Genomic DNA, 23,302 nt, shown 5'->3' with positions numbered 1-23,302 from the left:
TAGTAACAATTTATTTTTTCTTTAAAGTAAGTCGTCGTTAGTTTAGTGATTAATATCATATTTCTTTTTTCTTACCTATTAATGTATTTAAATAACTAATGTTTTCTGTCGGTAATATTTACCAATATTTTAGCTTTTTATATTGTCTAAGTGTTATATATTATACATCACATATTATACATAACAATATGTATAATATGTGACGCTGTAACTTATAAATACATAGGAAAATCTTTACACATAATCCCTACCGGTGAGTTAAAACCTTAGTCAATTGAAAACTGAGAAAGAAAATAGTTTTAATGGCTAACGTTATAGTAAATAATTAAATTTAATAATTCTCTATTATCTCAATAATAAAAGCAATTCCATAATCAAATTAGATTTCCCGGATAATGTGTCATTAATACAAAATTAACCATAAAAGATACAGCCTAGTCTAATTTAAAGTGAACTAGTCATAAAGTTTTATAGTTGGTTAAAAGCGCGCTTAATCATGACTCTACAATTTATGACTCAAAGATAAATTCTTCAAGTTAATTAGAAATATTATTTGCCTTGATGTTGCCCCTAGTGTGTTAAGAGCGGTTAAACCTTTTCCGAGTTTAAAATAGGAACAAATTTGTGTGTGCTGTCTTTTCGCAATTGTAGCCAAATTCACGTCCGTATATCAGGTGTTTGGTAACTTTTAATAAGAACACTACTTGCCTTGAAGTTGCCTCTAGTGCACCAAACTTCCAAATTTAAAATAGGAACAAATTTGTGTGTGCTGTCTTTTCGCAATTGTAGCCAAATTCACGTCCGTATATCAGGTGTTTGGTAACTTTTAATAAGAACACTACTTGCCTTGAAGTTGCCTCTAGTGTATTGTGCACCAAACTTCCAAATTTAAAATAGGAACAAATTTGTGTGTGCTGTCTTTTCGCAATTGTAGCCAAATTCACGTCCGTATATCAGGTGTTTGGTAACTTTTAATAAGAACACTACTTGCCTTGAAGTTGCCTCTAGTGTATTGTGCACCAAACTTCCAAATTTAAAATAGGAACAAATTTGTGTGTGTGCTGCCCTTTCTCACTTTGTAGCCAACTTCACGTATTTAGTTGCTTGATTATTTTTTATAAAAATAAGGCAAAATAAAAATATTTATTTGTGAAAAATATTTTTTTTACAAATTGCATTTTATACATATCTAGATTTGTTCTTATGTTATGATAATATAAGTAGTTTAAATAAACATATATAATAAAAGCGTAACAAAAGCTTAGCAAGAGCAGTGTTGGCCGATTGGCTTCAGCATGTGACTCTCAACCCTTAGATCATAAGTTCAATCCCCGGCTCGAACGGTGAAAGAAATCAGACCATGAAAAAACCGTCTTGTCTTAGATCATAAGGCGACCGCGTCTGTCAGACACAGGAGGCTGCTATTTAATTAATTAACAAATAATCATGAAACAGATACAGAAATCTGAGGTCCAGACAGAAGAAGCTTGTAGAGCCACCGGTAATGTATAGTAACCAAAAGTTTTAGGGAACATTCTAAGATTCATAAAATAGCTGCCATACAGGTCTTTGATCTGGTATAATTTTTCCAAATTACCTTCATACAAAATTAAAAAGCTATAATGACTCAGCCATAGATGCGCGTGCGTCGATAGATTACATTAGCGGGCTGAGACAAAGCAGCGATACTGTCTCGTAAATTAATTGACAGGACTGTGGGATAATATTTTATACGCAAATCATTCTCACGAATAACCGTTATAATCAAAACGATATCCATACTGTAATCTTTGTATTACGATAAAATAACATGACTTTGTATAAAAAAAAACTTGGGTCCTTCTAGAAATGTGTTCGTGGGCGTGGTGTCACTAAACATCAGATGAGCCCGTTTGCGTCATAAATAAAATATACCAATAATTAACTTAATAATTGGTTAATCTTCTACAAACCTAGAACCTAGTTTATAATATCCCGTTTTTATAAAAAAATCTGTGTATTTGCACTGCACTTCGCTAATCCTAAGTATATAATATTAATATTTTTTTTTTCCAAAAGTTAACCCGTTCATATAAACTAAAACAGTCTAATTGCAGTCTTAACTGAAATATATACGTCTCTGTCTGTCAATTTTTTTTTCGCTGAGATGAAATATGATAGGTGTACCACAGTTAATACAATTTATCTTTTATAAATATCTTCTAGAACTCATATAGCCCTAAGCTCTTAAGGTTTTTTTTATTATTTTATGGAAATAGTTATAAATTTATGCCAGTTCCATCAAAAAGAAACAAAGATATAAGCTAGTTACAAATATAATATTTATAATATTTACATTGATTATGAAAGACGATAATTAAAAAGATTTTAATACAATAAAGGATAGAGCAAAAGGCAGTAGATTTTAGTCGGAAGCGGAACATGTAGTAATAGTAAGGAATTCCGGTGCGGTCATATTGGGAACAAGAAAAGAAAATATTGTCGAGGTCACCTATAACTTCTCCACACTCACAAATATTACTGTCAACAGTACGAAGCCTTGCTAAATGATGAGGTGTACATACATCTCCTAAACGTATTCTGGAAATGATAGAAGTGACAACTTTTAGAAGTATAAAGAACAATGGTTTACTGGGGATTCTGGTGTATATTTCAGCATAACTCCCTTAAGGTTTATAAATTAAACTAAGACAGCGGTTACGACAAATCATTTCCTGTAATTAGTTAATTTAAGAGTCGTAAAGCGCAAAAACGGAAACAGCGTCACACCAATTACAAATCAGCCGCCAATTGGATCAAAAACGATGCCATACCGGAACTAATGGAACCAGTGATCTGTAAGAGAATCACAGATAACAAGAACTGTATTAAATCATGACGTCATACTAAAGCATATTCGAATAAAAATTATTATTCTATTAATGATAATTTACGTGAGAAATTATATTTAATATTATTTGATAACGTAACAATAAATTTTATTAATGTGATGATTTAGAGATAAAATAAAATAAGAACTGACTAGAATGATATTACTCATAATTAATTGTTACTTCTAATCTACCTTTTAAAACAAATTTGCACCAATGTGTGACAGAATATGCAAACTTAAGATAACATTTCATTTTTGTACCATACTCTTGCAAATTATTATTATTATAATATTTCAAGTATTTAGCGATAAAGATTGTAAAGTGTTGTTTTTTTTCGAATGTAGATTACATAAAAATCACTGAACAACCTTTTTAGGCCTGGGCCTCAGATTTTGGTATATATATCATGATCAGTTGTTAATCTAATAAGCAAGTATCTAATTACCACGTTTTCGGTCTAAGGTAAGCCGGTCTCCTTACAATGTTGTGAGACACAATGAAAGAAAGTCCAAGATGCACAGCCGGAAATCGAATCGATTACAATCGCGTGCTAAAGCCACTAGACCAAGGCTGATATATTATTAGCTTTAATAAATACAATATTTATTCAATTTAATTTAATTTTTGTGGTGATTAAACCTAATTACAATTTCAGGTTATTAAACTTAGGCTGTACGGTATTTGTGTGAACCGTCTATAAATTTTTAAACTTTAGACTTATTAAATATAAGAATAAAATAATATAGCAGCTCGAAAATATTATGCGAGGCATAGATATACCTCCACTAAACACAGAAAGAAATTTGTGTGTATAATGGTAAAATTAAACAAATATACGTATTTTAATGTCAAATTTCAATCAATCAATTTACGTATAAACTAACATTTTATCAGATTCAAACATCATTTCACAATATTTCCATCAAAGTACCATTTCCTAAACTGCTTTCATCCATATTTGATTTGTAAAATGTCATATTACACCTATTTCTGTATTATAAACTATATTACGACCAGAATGGTCTAACGAGTATATTTGACCCATTGCCGATACTCAATTTATGGAGTTATGAGGTCTTATTATACTGGTTTTTATTCATGTATCCAAACCGTTTTGTAGACAAAATACTTAAGTAGATAAACATCATTTTTTATTTTATAAAATACAACTAAATTTTTTCTTGCCAATTTATTATGTTATTTTTTTTCAACAAACTAATAAAGAGTATTTACAATATTCTTAACCTATACAGTAATAATAATAATTAATTAATATAATATTAGCCTCATTAAACTGGTTTTTATTAATGCAACATAACCGTTTTGTAAACAAAATACTTAAGAAGATAAACATCATTTTTTTATTTTATAAAATATCATGTATTTTTCTTGCCAATTTATTATTTGTTTATTTTTATTTATTTCCAACACACTAATAAACAGTATTTACAATATTCTTAACCTACATAGTAATAATTATAATTAATAAATGGAAAATTTAAAAGTTTCCCTTTTTTCCCCAAAAAAAATTTCCCTTTGGTAGTGTACTTTTAACGCTGCGTTATTTTATAACGCTGGCAGCATTTCGTTCAGCGTTTTTATTAATTTTGAATTACTTTTGTTATTCCTATATAGGTTAAGAACATTGTGAACACTATTTGGATTATGATATTTTTAATTATTCGGTGATAGGTCGAATTAAATATTACAACAGCAAGGCTGTCCTCATATGTTAAGTTTAACAATAAAATAAGCATACAATGTACTTGACGTGTAGTACATAATAACGCGGCCGAGCGCACAGACTGACATTCCCACGTAGCGTAACCACAGAGCAATATGCAGTAGGGTGTTTTAAACGCTGATTCCATAGCCTTTATTTATCATTGATGTATGCGGCTGTGCACGAATGGACTTTTTTATATCCTTTATATTCGCAGAAACGGTGAAGAAAAACATCCGGACGTAATCGGTTGGCCATAACTCGCCTTAGATTGATAAATTTTCATGATACAGATATAGTAATCTGAGGCCCAGACATAAAAAGGTTTTAGTGTCAATGTTTTTTTATTTATTTATGTCTTTCAAACCGTTTAACACATAAAGCTCGCATGCCTGAGAAGTAAGGTCGTTATTGAAAAATAAATTTGATTGTATACCTAGTATATCTTATTATTAAATTTGTTTTCATCACGTTAGTGAACTATTTATTACTTAAATAGTTTATTTGTTAACATGATAATAACACTTGAATAAATTGTTCTAATAAAAAAAACTGCCAAACTGTCAATTATGACAGTTTTTTATAGTACATCGTGCAAACAGGCAAGCGCTGCTCAAGGATTTTAACACTGGTACAAGCCACAAGTGTTACTAACCTTTAAACTATACTATTATAATTGATACTCTTAATTGGTATCAATTATACTATTATAATTGATACTTAAAAAAACTCTTAAAGATATACGCAGGCGTTTTAAAACTACTGTTCATGTTATCCTGTGTCAGGGTTGATGTGACCCGCATGTCGGACAACGGGTCCTGTTTTGTGACCATGCTTTTATAGCCTTTTATAGTCGTTCTATTATTGTCTCGCTTTCAGTCCCAGATATTTAATCTGAATTAATTGAAGACACCGCTGCCTTTTGTACAAATTAATAATATAAAGTATTACGAACACGAACGATGTCAACGGTTAAAAAAAATTATAAAAAAAAAACGTTTATATATTTACACTTCTACAAAAAAATATACATATAAAAGTAAGTTACATAAGTTTTTAGGCAACGGGCGGCCTTATCGCTAACAAGCGCTTTCATCCAGGCAACCCTAGTATGGAACAATAATAATAATAAGTGCATAAATAATAACCAATAAAGAACATATAATAATGTAAAATCGAAAAAAAATCGAAAATAATTATATAAAATAAAAATGTAAAAATGCTTATCAAATGGTTAATGAGTAGTAAACATATATTACGACCAACCATGGAACCACCATGGAATCAAATGGGAGGAATAGCCTAGCGCGAAACCCATCTCTGATGTCATAGATTCGTATTCCAAGCTTTAATGAGCTTTTTTATGAACACATACACTCGTGAAAAAAGCATGCTGGACACAAAAAGTCAAATGTGTCAGGCACAATTGTCACTAAACATACAGATATCTGATGCCCAGACCTTTTAAAATTGTAATTCTGATGGTTTTTATTAATTACCTTAAATGTTATCAAATTAAAAAGTATTATATTTTTTTAGAATAATCAGCAATCATCGAACACTATTTGTAGATATATTTAAGCGAATGTATAGATAATATATTATTTAAAGTCGTACACATAATTTAATATAATATGTAATAATTCTCGTAATAAATCATTGTAAGTTAGAATGTTTAATCAATCATTGATGCAATCTCATCTTGATGTAGTTGATGAATTGCTATTAATAGTAGGTAGTCGAAAAAGATAAAAAACTAAGAGAGAATCAAAGTACTATATATAAGATTTTTGTTTGAACTATTTTTAGTCACTTCTTTTTTGACTAAACTTTTGTCTCTTTCAATCAAGTGTTTTCAGAAAGCGAAAGAGTATTAAAGTTAGAACTGTGATTCCTTTAATGAATAAATTTACATAAATATATAAACATATAAAAATCTAAACTAACATTCTTTTGTTTTTCTATTTCAGACCAGTTTGCCGCAACTGCGTCGTTTCACCAACTGGGTCATCACCGCCGCCGCTGCAAGAGCAGTCACCACCTCCGCCAGCGCCATCATCACCACCCCATCGACTTCCTTCGCCACAACCACATTTAGCCCCTCAGTCACACATTTCCCCTCAGTCACACCTGCAATCCCAGTCGCATATATCTCCACATCTCTCACCGCTACCCAGCCATAGTGGATCTTCTATTCCTAGCACATCAAATTCACCCCACCCCTACTCGTACCCAAATAGACGGAGCCAGTATCAAGATTACCCAGGTAAATTATATCTACATCTTTTTTTATGTATAATAGGGGGGGAAACGAGCATGTGGGACGCCCAAGTAGGGCAGTCATCACACCCATTTTTAGCGGGTGCGTTTCTAGCCTTTGAGGGAGGAGTACGCTCGAATTTTGAATAGGGAAGACCCCACCGGGAGTCGATTCCGCAGTTCGCTAGTTCGCAAAAAAAATGACTTGTGAAACGGACTCTGGAAGATTTCCAGCCATCAAGGTGGTTTTACCGTATAACAGAGAGTTTCATCATCGGACGTCGAGGCAGAATAGTACCAACGTAGCACCTCGACGTCCGTCGTCCACGGCCACAACTAAGAGTTATACCGAACCCATTCGACTAGTCCTTCAAGAAAAGATTAAGCCCTATGGGATTGAGAAAGTCCATGACCCGCTGCCGGTTTTTCTTATATAAAAAATGAAAATAAAAAAAAACATTGCATTTTTTCCCGACTACCCTCGCGATCTTCGGTAAGCTTAATCTATACTGCAAAGACTGTGAATGAAATATGACCTAATAAAAAAAACGGTGTGTGTAAGGCAGGAGGCTGATCACCTACTTGCCTATAGATTAACAAATGAACATGGAACAGATACTCAGATAGAAATCTGAAGCCTAAGCCTGAAAAGATTGTAGCGCCACTGAGGTTTTTTTTATATTTCAATTTTAGATAATTGAAACATTTAAATAAATATATCAGCTGATTAATATAAACATCTTTCCAGGTCAAAGTTACCAGTCACCACAAAGTCCTCAGTCAGCAATGTCGCTGTCACCACACCCACCGCCAGTACAAGGAAAGTTCCGGGGGCTTTTGGAGCACGCAGAAAGGCTCATGAAACCCGGAGACCCTCACAGGCATTCTCAGAGTGATGATGACTCTGGATGTGCATTGGAAGAGTACACTTGGGTTCCTCCTGGCTTGAGACCTGAGCAGGTAACCATTGAATTAATATTTCTAATTAAACAATATTTTTAATTAACATTACTAGACAGAATGTCATAGCTACAAATATATTATTGACATGTATACAACGATCGCTTTGTCCAATACTAAAATTATCTTCTGTGCCCTTTTGAAAACGGTATTACATTAAAAACCAATCAGATATTTCAATTGATAATATCCATGTTTAATATAGATAATAGAACCACTGACTCCAGAGCTTCTATTATACGTGAATGTGTGGTTTTGTTGCGGCGGAATGTATTTTGTAAATTTATATGAAATGAAATCGTTTATTTGCTAAGATAGTGGTACAATTAGATACATTAATTATAAAAGTCCGCACAATCCGCCGTAAATAAATAGGCATGCAAATGTCATATTAATTTTATAATGTCATTTAATACAAATATTCACATATAATAAATAATAATTTGTGTCTGTTAATCTAGATACTCGCCCACGCTAAAATAGCACCTTGTATTTAAAAAATTATTTTAAACTTGATATAAATTATACTAGGTAAAAGATAATGTATGTAATGACAGACGTCATAATCGGAACCTGTTGATCTCCCTTGACCTCTAATTTGAAGTGTGACAAAGTCTTCACCTTAAGCTATTTACAATCAATTGTTGTCAAACTTATATGCCAAATATTCGCCCAAGCTATAAAAACACCCTGACTTATACTGTTTAATTTTATCGCTAATAACCCTTAAAGATATACTTAGTATTGTCTGCTTAAATAAATACATTTTAGTCTTTTTTTAAATATTTTACTTCTTAGTTTTTTTTAGATAAATAAATAAATATGTAATTACAAATCATAAAAATCTCCGCATATATTATTGATGTATATTTTTATAACTTGTTCTTTACAGCGTTTTACCCTGATATTTGAAGTTATACAATTATTTTTTAAAAACAATTGTAAAAAGCTTATCTACTTTTACTGACAGATTAAGTTGACACTCTCTCGCTGACACGTAATATCAAAGAAAATTTAAATGTGTGCCAACCACAATATTAATAGCCTTATATTGTTTGGCCAACTCGAATACAAAATAAATTCACAGTTAGGGGAGTCTCGCAGGGACATTTTAATTTTTTGCTCCACTGCCCCCGGCCGCACTCTTTATTACTTTATTTTACTCATTATAATTGCTTCCGCAAGACGTTGAATCTTAAACGAATTGTCGAGAGGGAAACCAACTTTTATTTCGGCCCAGTGGAGTCGTTGAATTCTTAAGTGTTTACGCGTTGTCAGGAATCGCCAAGTTATATCCACGCATAAAACGAATCCACGCAAAGGAAAAAATTAAACAAGCAAACACAAAATATAAAAATTACTTAAACTAAATGAAAACTTAAACCATTAAGAGCTTGCAAAATGCATGTCAAAACATATCGGATTTTGACTTACAGGAAATAGTTTGTTCTAAATCCCCTCTCTGAAACTTACTCTAAGTTTTGACTTCGTGCCATGCAAATGCGATGTATGTCAGACATAAACTGCATACGGTGAACTACAGTTAGTAAAATTCGGATAAGGAATCTTTATACGGTTTTCAGATCTCTAAAAAAACTATAATATAGCCTTTTCTAACTTTCATACTAGACAATCAGTCGGCAGATTTTGCTTTTAAAATCCTAGTCATACAAACAGATGTTCCTTTGAACAGGAACCGTCCAACATTTCAGCACGTCTTCATCAACCACGCAAACAATGACTACAAAGGGAAACTTCGAAGACAATGCGATGCCTACAGTAGTTCTAATATTCCTAGATATACAATTTCACGCTAAAATACACCTTAAACATTTCTGTTAAGGTCAAATTTCTAATGGGCGGAGTAAAATATATCAAATTGCCAACAGATATCTATGAAAATGAATTTGAACCCTATGTGTTATGTATAAAGCTGTATGTTGTGTGTAGAATACTTTCATAACTTTTGCGGTTATTCCAACTGTCGATGAGCAAAATATTGCTGACAGTTCAACTGTCACGTAATCATAAAACAGAATACAATTCATATAACGTACAAAATCTCGATACAACACAACTGCATTCAACGGCTATCGTTTTGGTTCGACAGTAAAACCTAATTATAATGTATACACTTTTGTTATATTGAGGAAACATATTATTCCGTTCCGCGGGAGAACTCTTTCAAATAAAGTAAAATAATGTTTTCGAGAACTACATAATTAGGATAATATAAAGTCCATGTCACATTTAACACGACCTCCGATGGAGTGAAGGCCTCTTCCACTTCTCTCTCATCCTCGCGTTCATTTTCTAATCCTTCCCCGTTATCCCTCTTATTGCATCTTCCCATGCTTCCAATGGGCGACCTCTTTTTTTCTACATTTAGACTATATTATATAATGCTTAATTCAGTATTTTTCTGCCACCGCGTTTTACAGTCTGCATCAATAATAACTACCTACCTAGATCGTGTGATTGCTGAAAAGTTTTAAGTGTATAATGAATAAAGGTTTTTGTATATTGACGGAAATATAACCATTATCGTTGAAGATGCATATGGTTTTCAGTTAAGGAACGATCTAATCGCCGAACTGCAAAAAAGTAGGTACACTTTCCATTTTTCGAGATCATTTCTTAAAGGAAAAAGGGCCAAATGAGAAAAACACGATTAAAATAGCTTCACTTGATAGAAAAAACAACAAAATTAGCAAATTTTTGACACTGAATTCATTTTATGACGAAAATTTATATGGAACATGATTTTGAAACAAAAAAATGATAAAATTACATTAATTTAATGTTTTAGAATTATCACAATAAATGTTACGTAACTGACTGAAGCGACGGAAATACAGTACTAATGAAATACAACAAAAAATGTCATTACTTTTCTCCCTCCGGATTATTATATTACATCTTCAGAAGTCAGATCACGTATTATTTTCATTAGACTTTATTAATGTGTAAGCTTAGTCGTACATTATTAGCTTTATTAAGGCAAAGTTTATTAAATGTCTGCGTTAAGCGTGCATTCAACTATAAGGTCGGGCATTCGAATCAACGCCTGTGCACCAATGAATTTATTTATGTACGCAATTCAGACTAGCCCCTACGTTGAAGGGAAAATACCACAAAACCCCACAACAGAGAGAGAGAAATAGAAGGCGGAAGAAAAGGACAGAAGGATGATCACCTATTTGTATAAAAAATATGTATTTTAGATTATGAAGAAATAATAAACAATAGATATTTATTTTTATTTATTTACACTTCGATAACAATATATTAACAAAATCATATATATAAAAAACAAAACAACGCAGATTATTATTCGTTGCTAATTAAGAAATTACAATATGTGTGATTAAATATTCCAGGTCCACCTGTACTTCTCAGCGATTCCGGAAGACAAAGTGCCGTATGTGAACAGCGTGGGGGAGAGGTACCGGCTGAAGCAATTGTTGCAGCAGCTACCACCACAGGACAATGAGGTTTGGCTCACTGTTTTAAAATACCCTTTTTCTGTGAAATTTTATTCTTGTTTAATGTTTTTGATATAATTTATTATAACAATAATAAAATTTATTATAACAGCTTCGAGTGTACATCTAGAATATCTTAATAATTTGACAATATTTTATAAAAAAGCCTTAATCTTAATCAATAAATTAATAAAAAAAATAATTCTCTTGCTAATAAATGAGATGCATTTCTTTTAAATCGGCTTTTAATGTATTTTTTATTTATAACCCTACTTTTAAAAAATCTACTTTAGTTTATTAAGTTACAAAGCCTCCGTTTCTTGAACAGGCACTTACTTAAAATTCATTCCAGGTCCGATATTGTCACTCATTATCAGATGAAGAGAGGAAGGAACTGCGGCTATTCAGCGCTCAGAGGAAGCGAGAGGCGCTGGGCAGAGGTCAGGCAAGACAGCTGCACGCACCGGCTACTTGCGAACGGGTAAGTGATAGATTTATCCTACGAAGGGTATGGTTTTTGGACTCCAAAAGAAGAACTGCAGTTCATCTGGTACTCTAAACATATTGTTACATTTATAATTTACTAAAGCTTTTGATAATATAATAGTGGCTTCAGCGTGCGACTCTTGTACCAATGGACTTTCTTTCTATGTGCGTATTTAACATTCACTCGAGGAAGAATACATCGGGGGAAAACGGCTTGCCTTACCCAAAAAACGGTGTGTCAGGCACAGGAGTCTGATCTCCTCCTATTAAATTGACAAATTGTCATGACACAGATACAGAAAACTGAGGTCCAGAAATAAAAATAAGGTTGTAGCGCCATTGATTTTATTTTTGTACAGATAATTTTGATTAATGCGAAATCAAATCGAATAAGAAATCAAATTTTACGTTTGCAACAACTAAAATTATGAGTATATCTTGAATAGCTTCTGTACGAACAACAATCATGTGTTATTCATTTTTCAAATAAAAAAGTTAATAATAATATATTCATGGCTGTATGTAATCGAATATTTCTGTGTGTTAATTTAAGTGTATGTTTATAGTTGTTTAGTACACACGTCTTACATACAAAAACTCCACTTAAACACAAAAAAAATTATCAAAATCTGTTCTGCCGTTTAGGAGTTTAATTACGAGCATATCCACAGAAGATTTAGTTTATTAGCTGTAGATAAATAACCTAGATACCGACTGCAGCGCCATCTGCCGGGATAATTAGTGGATTTACTCCATCCACCCAAACGCATACAATAATCATTCAAATCCTTCGAGCCGTTCAGTGATATACTAATGTACAGTAGAATTATATATACATTAACAATAGTAATAATAAAACCAAAATTTTTAATCAACAAATTTTTTACATCTAGTCCCGTTAAAAAAGCAATCGTAAAATTAACGAACATTACTTTGCAAACGCAAACAGATTTTTTATCTCGTTTAATTTGTAACTTATAATTAGTTGACTTTTCCTCCCCAACGCAATGATCATAACGAACTTTCGGACGATAACAATTAACTCGGATTTTCTGGATCCCTTAACTTTCTAAGAAAATCTTTTTTCGTCAATTTAATTAAAGTAAACTTTATATTATGACGCGTTGCTTAAAAATTCGCGAGGAAATCTTAGTGTTTTATCATGAATAATCTCAAAATCACTGTATCGATTTCAAAATTCTTTCACCTTTAGATTAATATATGAATGATCTATAACTATCTGTGTGAACAAGTCGCAATAATAAAATACAAAAAACGATGTATGGATTTCATATGCCATTCATATGGTTTCTTCACCTTTTCCTTGACGTACGAGCAATTGTAAGATGCACACACGCGAGTCCATTGGGGACAACCGAGGATCGAACCTAGGACTGCATTTATAAAAAATTCGTTCCGGAATTAATTTTAATTTAATATTTTTTATCGTTATAAATACAATTTCCTTATTTTGATCTATACTTAAATCTCTATGGCTGCGTCCATATTTTTTTAAATAATTACCGTAAACCACAGCCACCATAGAGTACGGTGGTTTCACGTCATTACTCTCCAAGTCGGTCGCGGTTATATTAAGAAAGCTGGCAATCACTCGAACGGAAAATTGTCTCTGATTCTGTAATTACTTTCATTTCGCGAACCATTAGCCTCGGGGTTATGTCTACTTTGTTTTATTAACGGTTCAATCATATCTGAGAAATTTCTGTAATGTTAACGTTCGTTAGTGGAAATAGTGATTGTGAATAGATTGTATACATTACTATAACACTGTAGTGAAGTTAAAAGAACTACCCACTGAATACCGTCTGCCCCAATTGCAGGACATAGGACATAGATGTGACAAACAAACGTGTCATAGCATAATATATCATAAAGTGACTTTATATGACCATCCCTTGATGCGAATTCTAGATTACGTACCTTAGTAATAAACAATTTTTTACTGCTTATTATAAGAACATTCGATCACTAAATCTACTTTAACAAAATCACAGATAATGTTTGTTTTATTAAATTACACAGAATACATAGTTAATATATTCCGTAATAAGCACGAAACTTGGTGACAATTTTGCCAAAGTGGTTCCCACACCTGCAACAGCTCTAAAATGAATGTGTAAACTCGCAACACTCGTAAAACACGTTCCCACAAAGTTTTCCCGCGCCTCGGAGATATATCACGTAACTTCTAACGCCATCTGTTGTCATACTTGTGATTTATTGGTGTTGATAATGAAAGCGCGTCATCTACAGATGGCGGGAAATTGTTTATTACGACTCCTCTGATTTATAGCAATAAATTATTAGGGTGAGATCTGTTCCTAGGAAGTAAATGTATATATTTAAATGTTACGAATAGGTATGTTTTTGTCGTATTCACTAATTAAATTTAAACTGATTGATCTGACTTAAGAATTTAAAAATATATTTAAGTTTTGTCTGAGTAAGTTTTATTAACGATTTTATTATCTTTACACAAACTTATAACTTATTGATCCTATGCGATATGTTATTAATTTTTCATTTTTTATTTTCACAAATGAATTTATAATATCGATAATGTTATGTGACTTACGCACCTATCCCAAAATATTCAGTTTCATCAATTCCAGTTTGAAATAATTTAACATTCAATTGGACAATAAACTCGTTTTTTCACATAAGAAAAATTTAAGGAACTCAAAATATGATACTAAAATGTTCTATGAATAGTACGTTTTATTTAAAACTTATTTTGAGAATAAACCCTTTTAGAATTTTAAACAGCGTTTTAAGCAACTAGGCTTTACAGCGTTTTCATGTCTTGTCGTTTTCTGGATTAATCAGTAGATGGCGCTCAAATCAACTAAGGTATACAGTGTTTTCATGTCTAGTTGTTTTCTTAAGATATCAGTAGGTGGCGCTAAAATAAATGATTATCAATGCAACTCTAAAAATATAGATGGCGTCACATTGATTGTAATCGTCCGTATGATCTGCCGTCTTCCGCGCTGCACCCGTGGTTGGTGCCGGGAGCCCCGTTACGCCCGTGGGCTTGCGGGGGGTATCAGTTTCGCGCCCAGCACAACGGCGGGGCGGTCGTTGTGGCGGGCCTGGAGCGGCCCTGGGCCTCATAGGTGCTTTGGAGCGTCTTCGTGCTCGCAGCACGTGCAGCAGTTGTGTGTCGGTGGGGCTGGGGATCCCCCCCACGACGGCAATAGGGCGCGCACCGGACTCGCGGTCATACCCGGCGGGTGAGACCCCCGGTTGACCCGAGGGTAGCCCAGCGTGGGACCAAGTTTCGTGTCGTGACTGTATTGTCTTAACACTTACATAGATGTCACTACTAGTTTCATTCATAACATAATTCTGAGGTCCATTATTATTTTACATTCGTAATAAAAGTGTTTCAAACCTTTCCGCGAAGGTGTGAAAATAATTTTTGTTCTTCGTAACTTTTTTAATGTTTTGGGCGTGGGAACGGCTCGGCAGGTATATTCATAGTTTATGAGTTGAATTGCTGCGACTCCGACAAGAAAAATGACACGTACGTGGCATTTTTCTTGTCACTGTAATCTTTTAAATAATACGCAATAAACAAATGGTTACGCAGTAAGTAATAATTACTATTCATTCCGTACGCACTTAAACGATCGAGTAAATTATGCGTTCTATTTTATTTATATTGAAGGCTTATGCTACGTTTTCCTGTGAAATAATGATGTACAATTTTTTCTCTTTTAAAATTAGCGAACTACATATTTTGCATCATTCGTAAAAGCGGCTCACTTTGTAACAATTTATTCGATATAATTAACAAGCTAATATCATTTATTATTATCAATTAATCAAAAGTATTTATTACTTTATGTCTTTAAATCACTAAACACTAGATATTTAAGATTTGATGCTAAATTAAAGGCTATTTTTTACTCGTAAATACCTTAGCGATTGTTATTTTATGTGTAACATAAAAAGCGACTAAACTAAAAATACACGAGTTACACAAACTTTATGTTTCTCAACTATAAAGTTTAGTCGTAAAGTTTGGCGATGCGTGGAATCCGTTCATTGATGAAATGTGTCATTATGAATGGTCGCTATATATAGTATTCCAAGAAAGGCGCCCGCGCACCGCACCGATACGATATTCTACTATTTACAGCGTTTACACAGCGCTTCAAAGGTTTATCAGACAGAAATAGAAACTGAAACAAAGCGAAAGAATTCTCTTCCTCTCGATGCAAGAGCAGCAATTTCAAAAGCATGATTCAGTCTACGTTGTGATGAAGACTTCTGTAAGACTTATTTAGAGAACACTGGTTACCTAGGAGCCTTTGCGTATTTTACAGTCGTTTCTCTGAATGTGGACTCAAAAATGCATTAGAAATATTAATTATATATGTATTGATTGGTCTTGTTAAATGAATAAAGTTTTAATAAGCTTAACTTAACATACGTGAAGATTAGGTAAGATTAATTTTTGTTAATCAAAAACAATTTACGTTTTTTTTTTTTTCAATGAGGCTACCCTGATTCTAAGTGATACCGCCGCCGTCCAGAAAGCTCTTAATCCTGCAAGGTTCGCAAGTGAGTTGCCGGCCCTTTAAAAATTGATACACACTTTTCTTGAAGTTTGAGGTCTCTTTCACTTTAGACCTTAGTCAGAAATTGTTTGTAATACCAAACACTGGAAATTTCAAAACCAATTCGACTTATGGGTCCTTCAAGAAAAGTGCGTATAAATTCTCAAAAGGCCGGCAACGTACTTGTGAGCTTTCTGGCAATGTGAGTAGCACTTATCGCTTAACATCAGATGAGTTTCCTTCATCCGTTTGCCGTCTACAAACAAACACGTTAATTACCACTATTATAAACTTATAAATATCAAAATTAAATAAACAATAATCTACCAAAATCATATTTCCTTCCTTATATTTACACTGGCAACATCTGTAAGAACAGCTTGACAAAAAGTGATGTTTTTTCGTAGTTTTTGTGGATGTAAAAAGTTGATATTCAAATTGTGGGGTGGCAGCACCTGCTCTATCATGACATTGTTATAAAGATAAAATGCTGTTCGTATGTTTTTGATATCGACAGATTAGCGTGTCGGATATAGTTTTTATACTAATACGTAATACATATAGCCTAGTACAGTAATAATATTACATACATAATTTTTTAAACTCCAGACATGATGGAGTTTATTCATAACATAAAAATCTCTTTGTAATATTAGTATAAACATATAATGAACAGTTAAGACTATTTTATTTTTACATTTAGGTACAAAAACAGAAAACAGATTGATTACATACATACCTACAGTTATTACACACTAAACAACATTTAAAAATCTGATGTCCAATTATATCTGTACACAGCATTTTACACTAAATATCATCCAAACAACATACACATATTAAACTGAATGACAAAAAAATATGAAAAAATATATATATGTATATACATTAATTAAATCAAATTAGTAATTAAGGTTGCAAGTATTCACCATGAACTGAATGAAGATAATGATTTCAATTACTAAGAAAAATTAGTAATTAAACAAAATTAAAAAAAAATATGCACGTGTAATAACTCATTGATAAGTATACTTACGAATATAATTCAACGAAGAGCAGTTCGAATCGTCGACGACCAATCACTCTCGGACCGGCTTGATCAATTAACGTTGAGTAACGATGTGGGGTCACTCTGAATGATGTACCGCATTTACCATGAAGAGTATTCAGAGGAGTTGTTCGGATTAATACCTGCAGCTGAATTTCATAATCGGAAGTTGAGGCAGAATACGAAATTCCACCTCGTCCGTTGTTCTACAACTGAGTGTTAACCAGCTGTCCACTGAAGTATTACGGACCCACTTCGACTTAGAATCCTTAAAGAAGTTTTAATTCGTAAAAGGGCGCAACGCACTCGCGATCCCTATGGCATTGAGAGTGTCCAATGACGGCAGCATAACCCTAACCCCCTGTTCTATAAAAATAAAAGATTTTTAGAAACATACAATTATTTAAAATACGTGTACTATATTAATCTATAGAACCTTAATCTAGAGAAAATAAAAAGAACAATATGAATAACTAACTAAAACTAGCAAATAGCGATGTAATACAAAAATCTTAATCTTCAAAGTAGGCACTTAATGTTCAATTAGAGCAACCAAAAGTGGTTAAAAGCCTTATTCCTAAAAGTATTTTACTCGGCTCATTTAAGTCGGCGCCTCTCAAAGGCTAAATAAGAAGCTAATTTAGCCATCTTGTTACGTTAAACTTCAATCACTAAACTGATCCATATTAAACATTTAAGGCTAACCATAGGAATGTACGTACAAATTGCTAATTAAATCAAGTGTGATTAAGCAATCATACTTAGTACAATTTCCTAAAGAAGTGGGTGGGGAGGACTGGAAGAAACCACATTAGCCTTGCCCCCCCACCCATGTAAATTAATTATACACGTAAGACTTACTCACTTTCATGTTAAATTATAGGTTTATAGGACGCAGTGAGTATTGTTTCAAACCCCCAAAACCATCAAATGGCCCCCTGTGGGGCGTGGGCCCCAGCCTGACATACTGCTCAATTCAAACACAGATGGAGCCACACTCTATAGGGTTCTTGAAAAATATAATTATTTTTGTATAAAAATTTAGTTTTTGTAAATATGAACGAATGTTTCAAAATATAAATGAGGCTTTATTATTAAGTGCTTAATCTAGTTCGTGTATGATCAAACTGTCAGACACCAACTTTATTTTTATTGTTGACAACGTACTCAAACTTGAAAACTTAATCTCAAAATTGACTTAGTACAAAGATAATAAAGTAATATTTAAAAAAAATTCACTTAGTGGTCCTATTCTTAATATTTAACATCACAATAAAGGTTTTTGTCTCCATTTTTTACTTGAAAATTATGCGTATGTTACAGTTTTTATTGGAGCTTTGATATGAAAAAGCTAGTGTTGACTATGGAAAAAAATATTTTTTATCTGTAGCGGCATATGGCGGGCGCGGCGCGTGCGACGTACACATTGCGTATGATTTTTTTCGCATCCGATTCGAAATTTAAATACAGCACATGCGCCAGTATCTAAGAGCTTCTAATAAAAATAACAGTTTGTTTATTATTTTTGTTTATGGTTCTACCAAGAGACTCTAAAACATGTCAGTAAATATATTTTGAAATCGGCTTTTATTTATTTTATCCAATAGCACTTATCTTACGATAAGTGATATTAAAATTAAATATATATTATATGCCCATGGACATTCACAAGATTCGCAACTGCGTTGCCGGTCTTTTAGGAAGTGGTACACTCTTTTCTAGAAGGACCCTCGAATTGGTTCGGAAGTACTCCATATAAATCCAATAAATCTTTAGATAGCTTTAATAATGTTCAAAAATAATATACATGTTCAAATCTCGTATACAACGCGTTTGTAAAAATTCAATCTTCGGAGCTAATAAACCATCGCTCCGTTTATGGGCAATGAAAGAGTAATAATTATTTTTTTATTGTTTCTCATGTCCGCCGCTTTCTTTTGTTGCTGAAAAAAATTAGACAACTAATGAATATCAATTGGCAGTAATAGCAGACTGATAAAAATGCCGAAAACTGAAAACATATTATGTGTTTCCTCTCCCATATTATTTGCTTCGTAGTAAAAATATAATAACAATTCAGATAAATATCTATTATATAGAAACGGTGATGACGGCTGATACTCTCGCTCAACGGATTCTTAATACCCATAAAAATCCATTTTTAAATTTCATAATTGCTATGCAAATTAAGAATACTGTAACTACTTTATTATCAAATAATCATACAGTGGAAGCATATATGTGAAGGCAGATTACCTTTTTGCCTATGGAGGAAAATCATGGCAACAGAAGCTTGCATACAAAGACGGAAGAGGAGATAGGAGATTAGGAGTATATTATACTTTTTGGACTATCGAATCTTCTAGTAGTATAAATCACGAGATGACCCTTCTACTCGTTTGCCGTTTCTTCTACACATGAAATATACAGATTCTCTTATTTTTGCTTATGTAAAAGCTTTTTTACGCGAAATGAGATAAGTAAAAAAATAGGAAATGTTTTCTTTGGCTAGCATCGCTCATTGTTGGCTTGAATAATGTTACGAGCAAGAAAAGTTTCGATAAACAGTGACTGAGGACTATTCTGAACAGGTCCGGATTCTATTCTCTTATCCTATTATCTATAATTATATGTCACCTAACTCTTTATCTAAATATTTATTACCAACACACAAATGAACAGTATTTTATATTCTTAACCTACACAATAATAATAATAATTAAAAATGTAACTCTTGTATGTCACAATATGTATATTTATAAGCTTATTAATTTTTATTTCAAAAATGTGACATCATCCCGATAGAAGTTAATGTTAAACTAACAGTTCTAAACCTGTAAAGTTAAACCTAAAATCTCTTTATGCAGAAAAGCGTACTCCCAAACCCGTTCTGGGTACTTTCTGCGTCATTTTTCAAGCGCAAGACTTTTGTCTTCCTCTCATTGTTTTGCCACGAATCGACTCTAGGTCTTCTACGTCATACACATTGCACAACAATCCGGTGAAATACGTCATTTAATGTAAGGCTCCTTTAGGGCCCAACTTCGGGCCTCTGATATTCATAATTCGTATCTGTATGAAAAAAATATTAAGTCAAATGTGCCGAGTTGCTAGACATAGGCTATAGAGTTCATGGCTGTTTGGGAACACTCCAAGGACTAAAGCCTAGCCTACAATTTTCTCAGGGATGTCTGTTGTCGGAAAATAAACGATGTGATTGACAAACGTACAAAGGTTAATTATATACCATTAGTTTCTTCTACTAATGTAAGTCGTAGTTATAAGGTAAATTAAAAATAAATATTTTCGTGTGAAATAAAATTAATACATAACTTTCTTTTGGATATAAAATATAGACTTTAACTTTAGAAAAAGATAAGCATTAATAATTTAGATTTTTATGTTTAATTTTAGATATATATTTTTTTGTGTATTTATGTTTTCTGTTATGTATATTTTGTTTAAAAATGTTTTTTTAATTTGAGTACGTCTAAATGTAAGATTTGGTATAAAATAATCAATGATAATAAATCAAGAGATAAATAATATAGGTTACAAATACTGAGTGTATTTGTAACCTGTGAAATCAACATTATATTAATTTGGATAAAGTATTTAAGATTTATTGAAATGTAAGCAAGAATACACATGTTTTGCGAGACATTAATTTTCTTTGACAACCCTATCAAAGGTTTAATCAGACCCTAATTTCCCGACAATTTACGCGAGTGGGGTAGCAGACTGAATAACGACGTTTGCCAAATACATTCGTTATATCACGAGGTCAACGAACTCTAACAGCCAATATAGAAAATTTATTGCGTCTTCAACTAAGGCCGTTCCGTAAGGGTTGGCTGTTCCGCCTTATAACGTTGGCAGCCAGACAATTTAAAAAAAAATGGCTATCCCATACTTACAATTCAAAGATTTCTGTGTCTTTTATTATATTTTTAGACAAGTAAATGTCGTTTTCTTTAAATTATAGCTATGTAACATTACATTGGCTTTTTGAGATATACCACGTTTTTTGAGATATAGGTATGTTAAGTTTTTTATTCCCTTTCGTTTTCATAAAGCCTAAAGCAGTGTTGCGCTAGTGGCCAGCGTGCTACTCTCATCCCTGGACCAATGAACTTTCTTTTTATGTGAGCATATAATTCGCTCGAAAGGTAAAGGAAAACATCGTGAGGAAAACGGCTTGCCTTAAACCCAAAAAGACGACGGTATGTGTTCTCACCTATTTGCCTATTAGATTGACAAATGATCAGATACAGAAATCTGAGGCCAAGACCTAAAAAAAAGTTAAAACGCCACTGATTTATTTTATTTATTTATACAGGGGTACAATGGTTTGTCGCAAACATGTAATTGCTTTGAAAGATCACTCGCTTGCTTAGAAACATGTTAACAAAAACTTGTGCCTATATATTTAATACTTTGCACTTGCTATTCAAAAGCTCAAAATTAATTTTAATTAATACGTTTTATACGACCACATAATTAGCGAAATTATATTTGAATAGATAACGAAGTTTGCTAATTATTTTCCATTCTTTATTTTGACTTTTGTCGGTGTTCGTATATTTCTCATAGTGATGCAGCGGGCAGGGTTAATGACCGACGCGTGGGCGCCACTTTTGGTCTCCAACGATTTCTATCATTGTTTGACGTTTGCGCAGGCCTCAACCGACCTCGGTCATAGGCAGCGGATTAAATATCAGTTTTCAGAAAGAATACACTATTATCTATTATAATATAATAAAAGTAAATTTTGTGTGACAAAAAATGTGTCACTATAGATTTAATTGAAGAACTATTTAGACGGGCACATTTGCCGTGAGTGACGAAGCGAATATTTATTTATTAAATACAAGCTGACCCGGCGAACTTTGTTCCGCCTTAATGGCAATAAATAAGCAGTTTGTTTTTTTTTTTATTGGAGAAAATACAAAAAAATAAATGTTAAATATATGTCCAGTGAATGAAGTACAGACCACTATCTTATAAAATGAAATATAGATTATTATATATAAACATTTAATGGTACATTAATGAATATTGGCTTTAATGAAATTCCATCAATTTCGGTTTTCAAAGTCAAATCATTTATTTTAATTAAGCCTATTAAAATGCACCTTTGAAATTAAAATTACATGTTAAAAATATTTAATAAGAATAACTCGTACTAATAGTTGCCTTTTCCAAAGGGTAGTTTCATATGAAAAAGAATAGGCAAAAAACTCGATACTTATTCTTTTAAAATCGTTTTTACAATCTCTTGTACACTTAGATTTGACAATTATATATGTAAAGACATACAATAAAAAAAGTATTTTTTTTGTAGGGAATATTTTATATATTGATTTGTTTCATTGTTTAAATTTATTATTTAAACAGTAGTTTAGTAACTAAATAAATATGAAATAGAACTCTTATAACAACTTGAAAAAGATTCATACTTCTTTATATATTATGTCCCAGGATCCCAAATTAGGGCATGGGGTAAGCTCATTTCTGCATTTGTAATAATTCTTCTTTATAAAAACTCTACGTTAGAGTCTAATGAAGTATTCATAAACAAATTGCTACCAAAACAGAACTAAAAGACAATAACTCATTTCAACACTAAATATTATATATGGGTTATAGTTAACAAAAACTAACCACAGTTAATTAATATTTAACCCTTCACCAACACCCCCCGTTGTTTAAACCCCTCGTTTAATATTTTCAACAGGTTTAAGACCAAATTGAAAGTAGCTTATTTATGATTATCTATATGCTTTTACGCTCTCATTGATTTAAGCAAGGATTTCTGTGATGCTTGAACCCTGGTTTTTTACCGGTGCAGTTTTTTCCGTGCTCGTAAGGAAGTGTAGTTG

The 23,302-nt window shown here is 32.5% G+C and overlaps 1 protein-coding gene across 4 annotated transcripts in view; it reads left to right on the top strand.

The window, feature by feature from the left end:
- Positions 1-23,302, top strand: part of LOC110995515 (protein prickle) — a 254,268-nt gene that overhangs the window by 180,010 nt on the left and 50,956 nt on the right. For all 4 annotated transcript variants that reach the window (XM_022262718.2, XM_045630652.1, XM_022262717.2 and 1 more), the window contains 4 exons: positions 6,567-6,862; positions 7,604-7,815; positions 11,196-11,309; positions 11,653-11,781. In XM_022262718.2, the coding sequence (XP_022118410.2) occupies positions 6,567-6,862; positions 7,604-7,815; positions 11,196-11,309; positions 11,653-11,781 (751 nt within the window). The remainder of the gene's footprint in view (positions 1-6,566; positions 6,863-7,603; positions 7,816-11,195; positions 11,310-11,652; positions 11,782-23,302) is intronic.

This window comes from Pieris rapae, chromosome 13 (assembly GCF_905147795.1).
Source record: "Pieris rapae chromosome 13, ilPieRapa1.1, whole genome shotgun sequence".
In the NCBI taxonomy this organism is placed as follows: Eukaryota; Metazoa; Arthropoda; class Insecta; order Lepidoptera; family Pieridae; genus Pieris; species Pieris rapae.
This window is presented reverse-complemented; position numbering and strand designations above follow the sequence as displayed.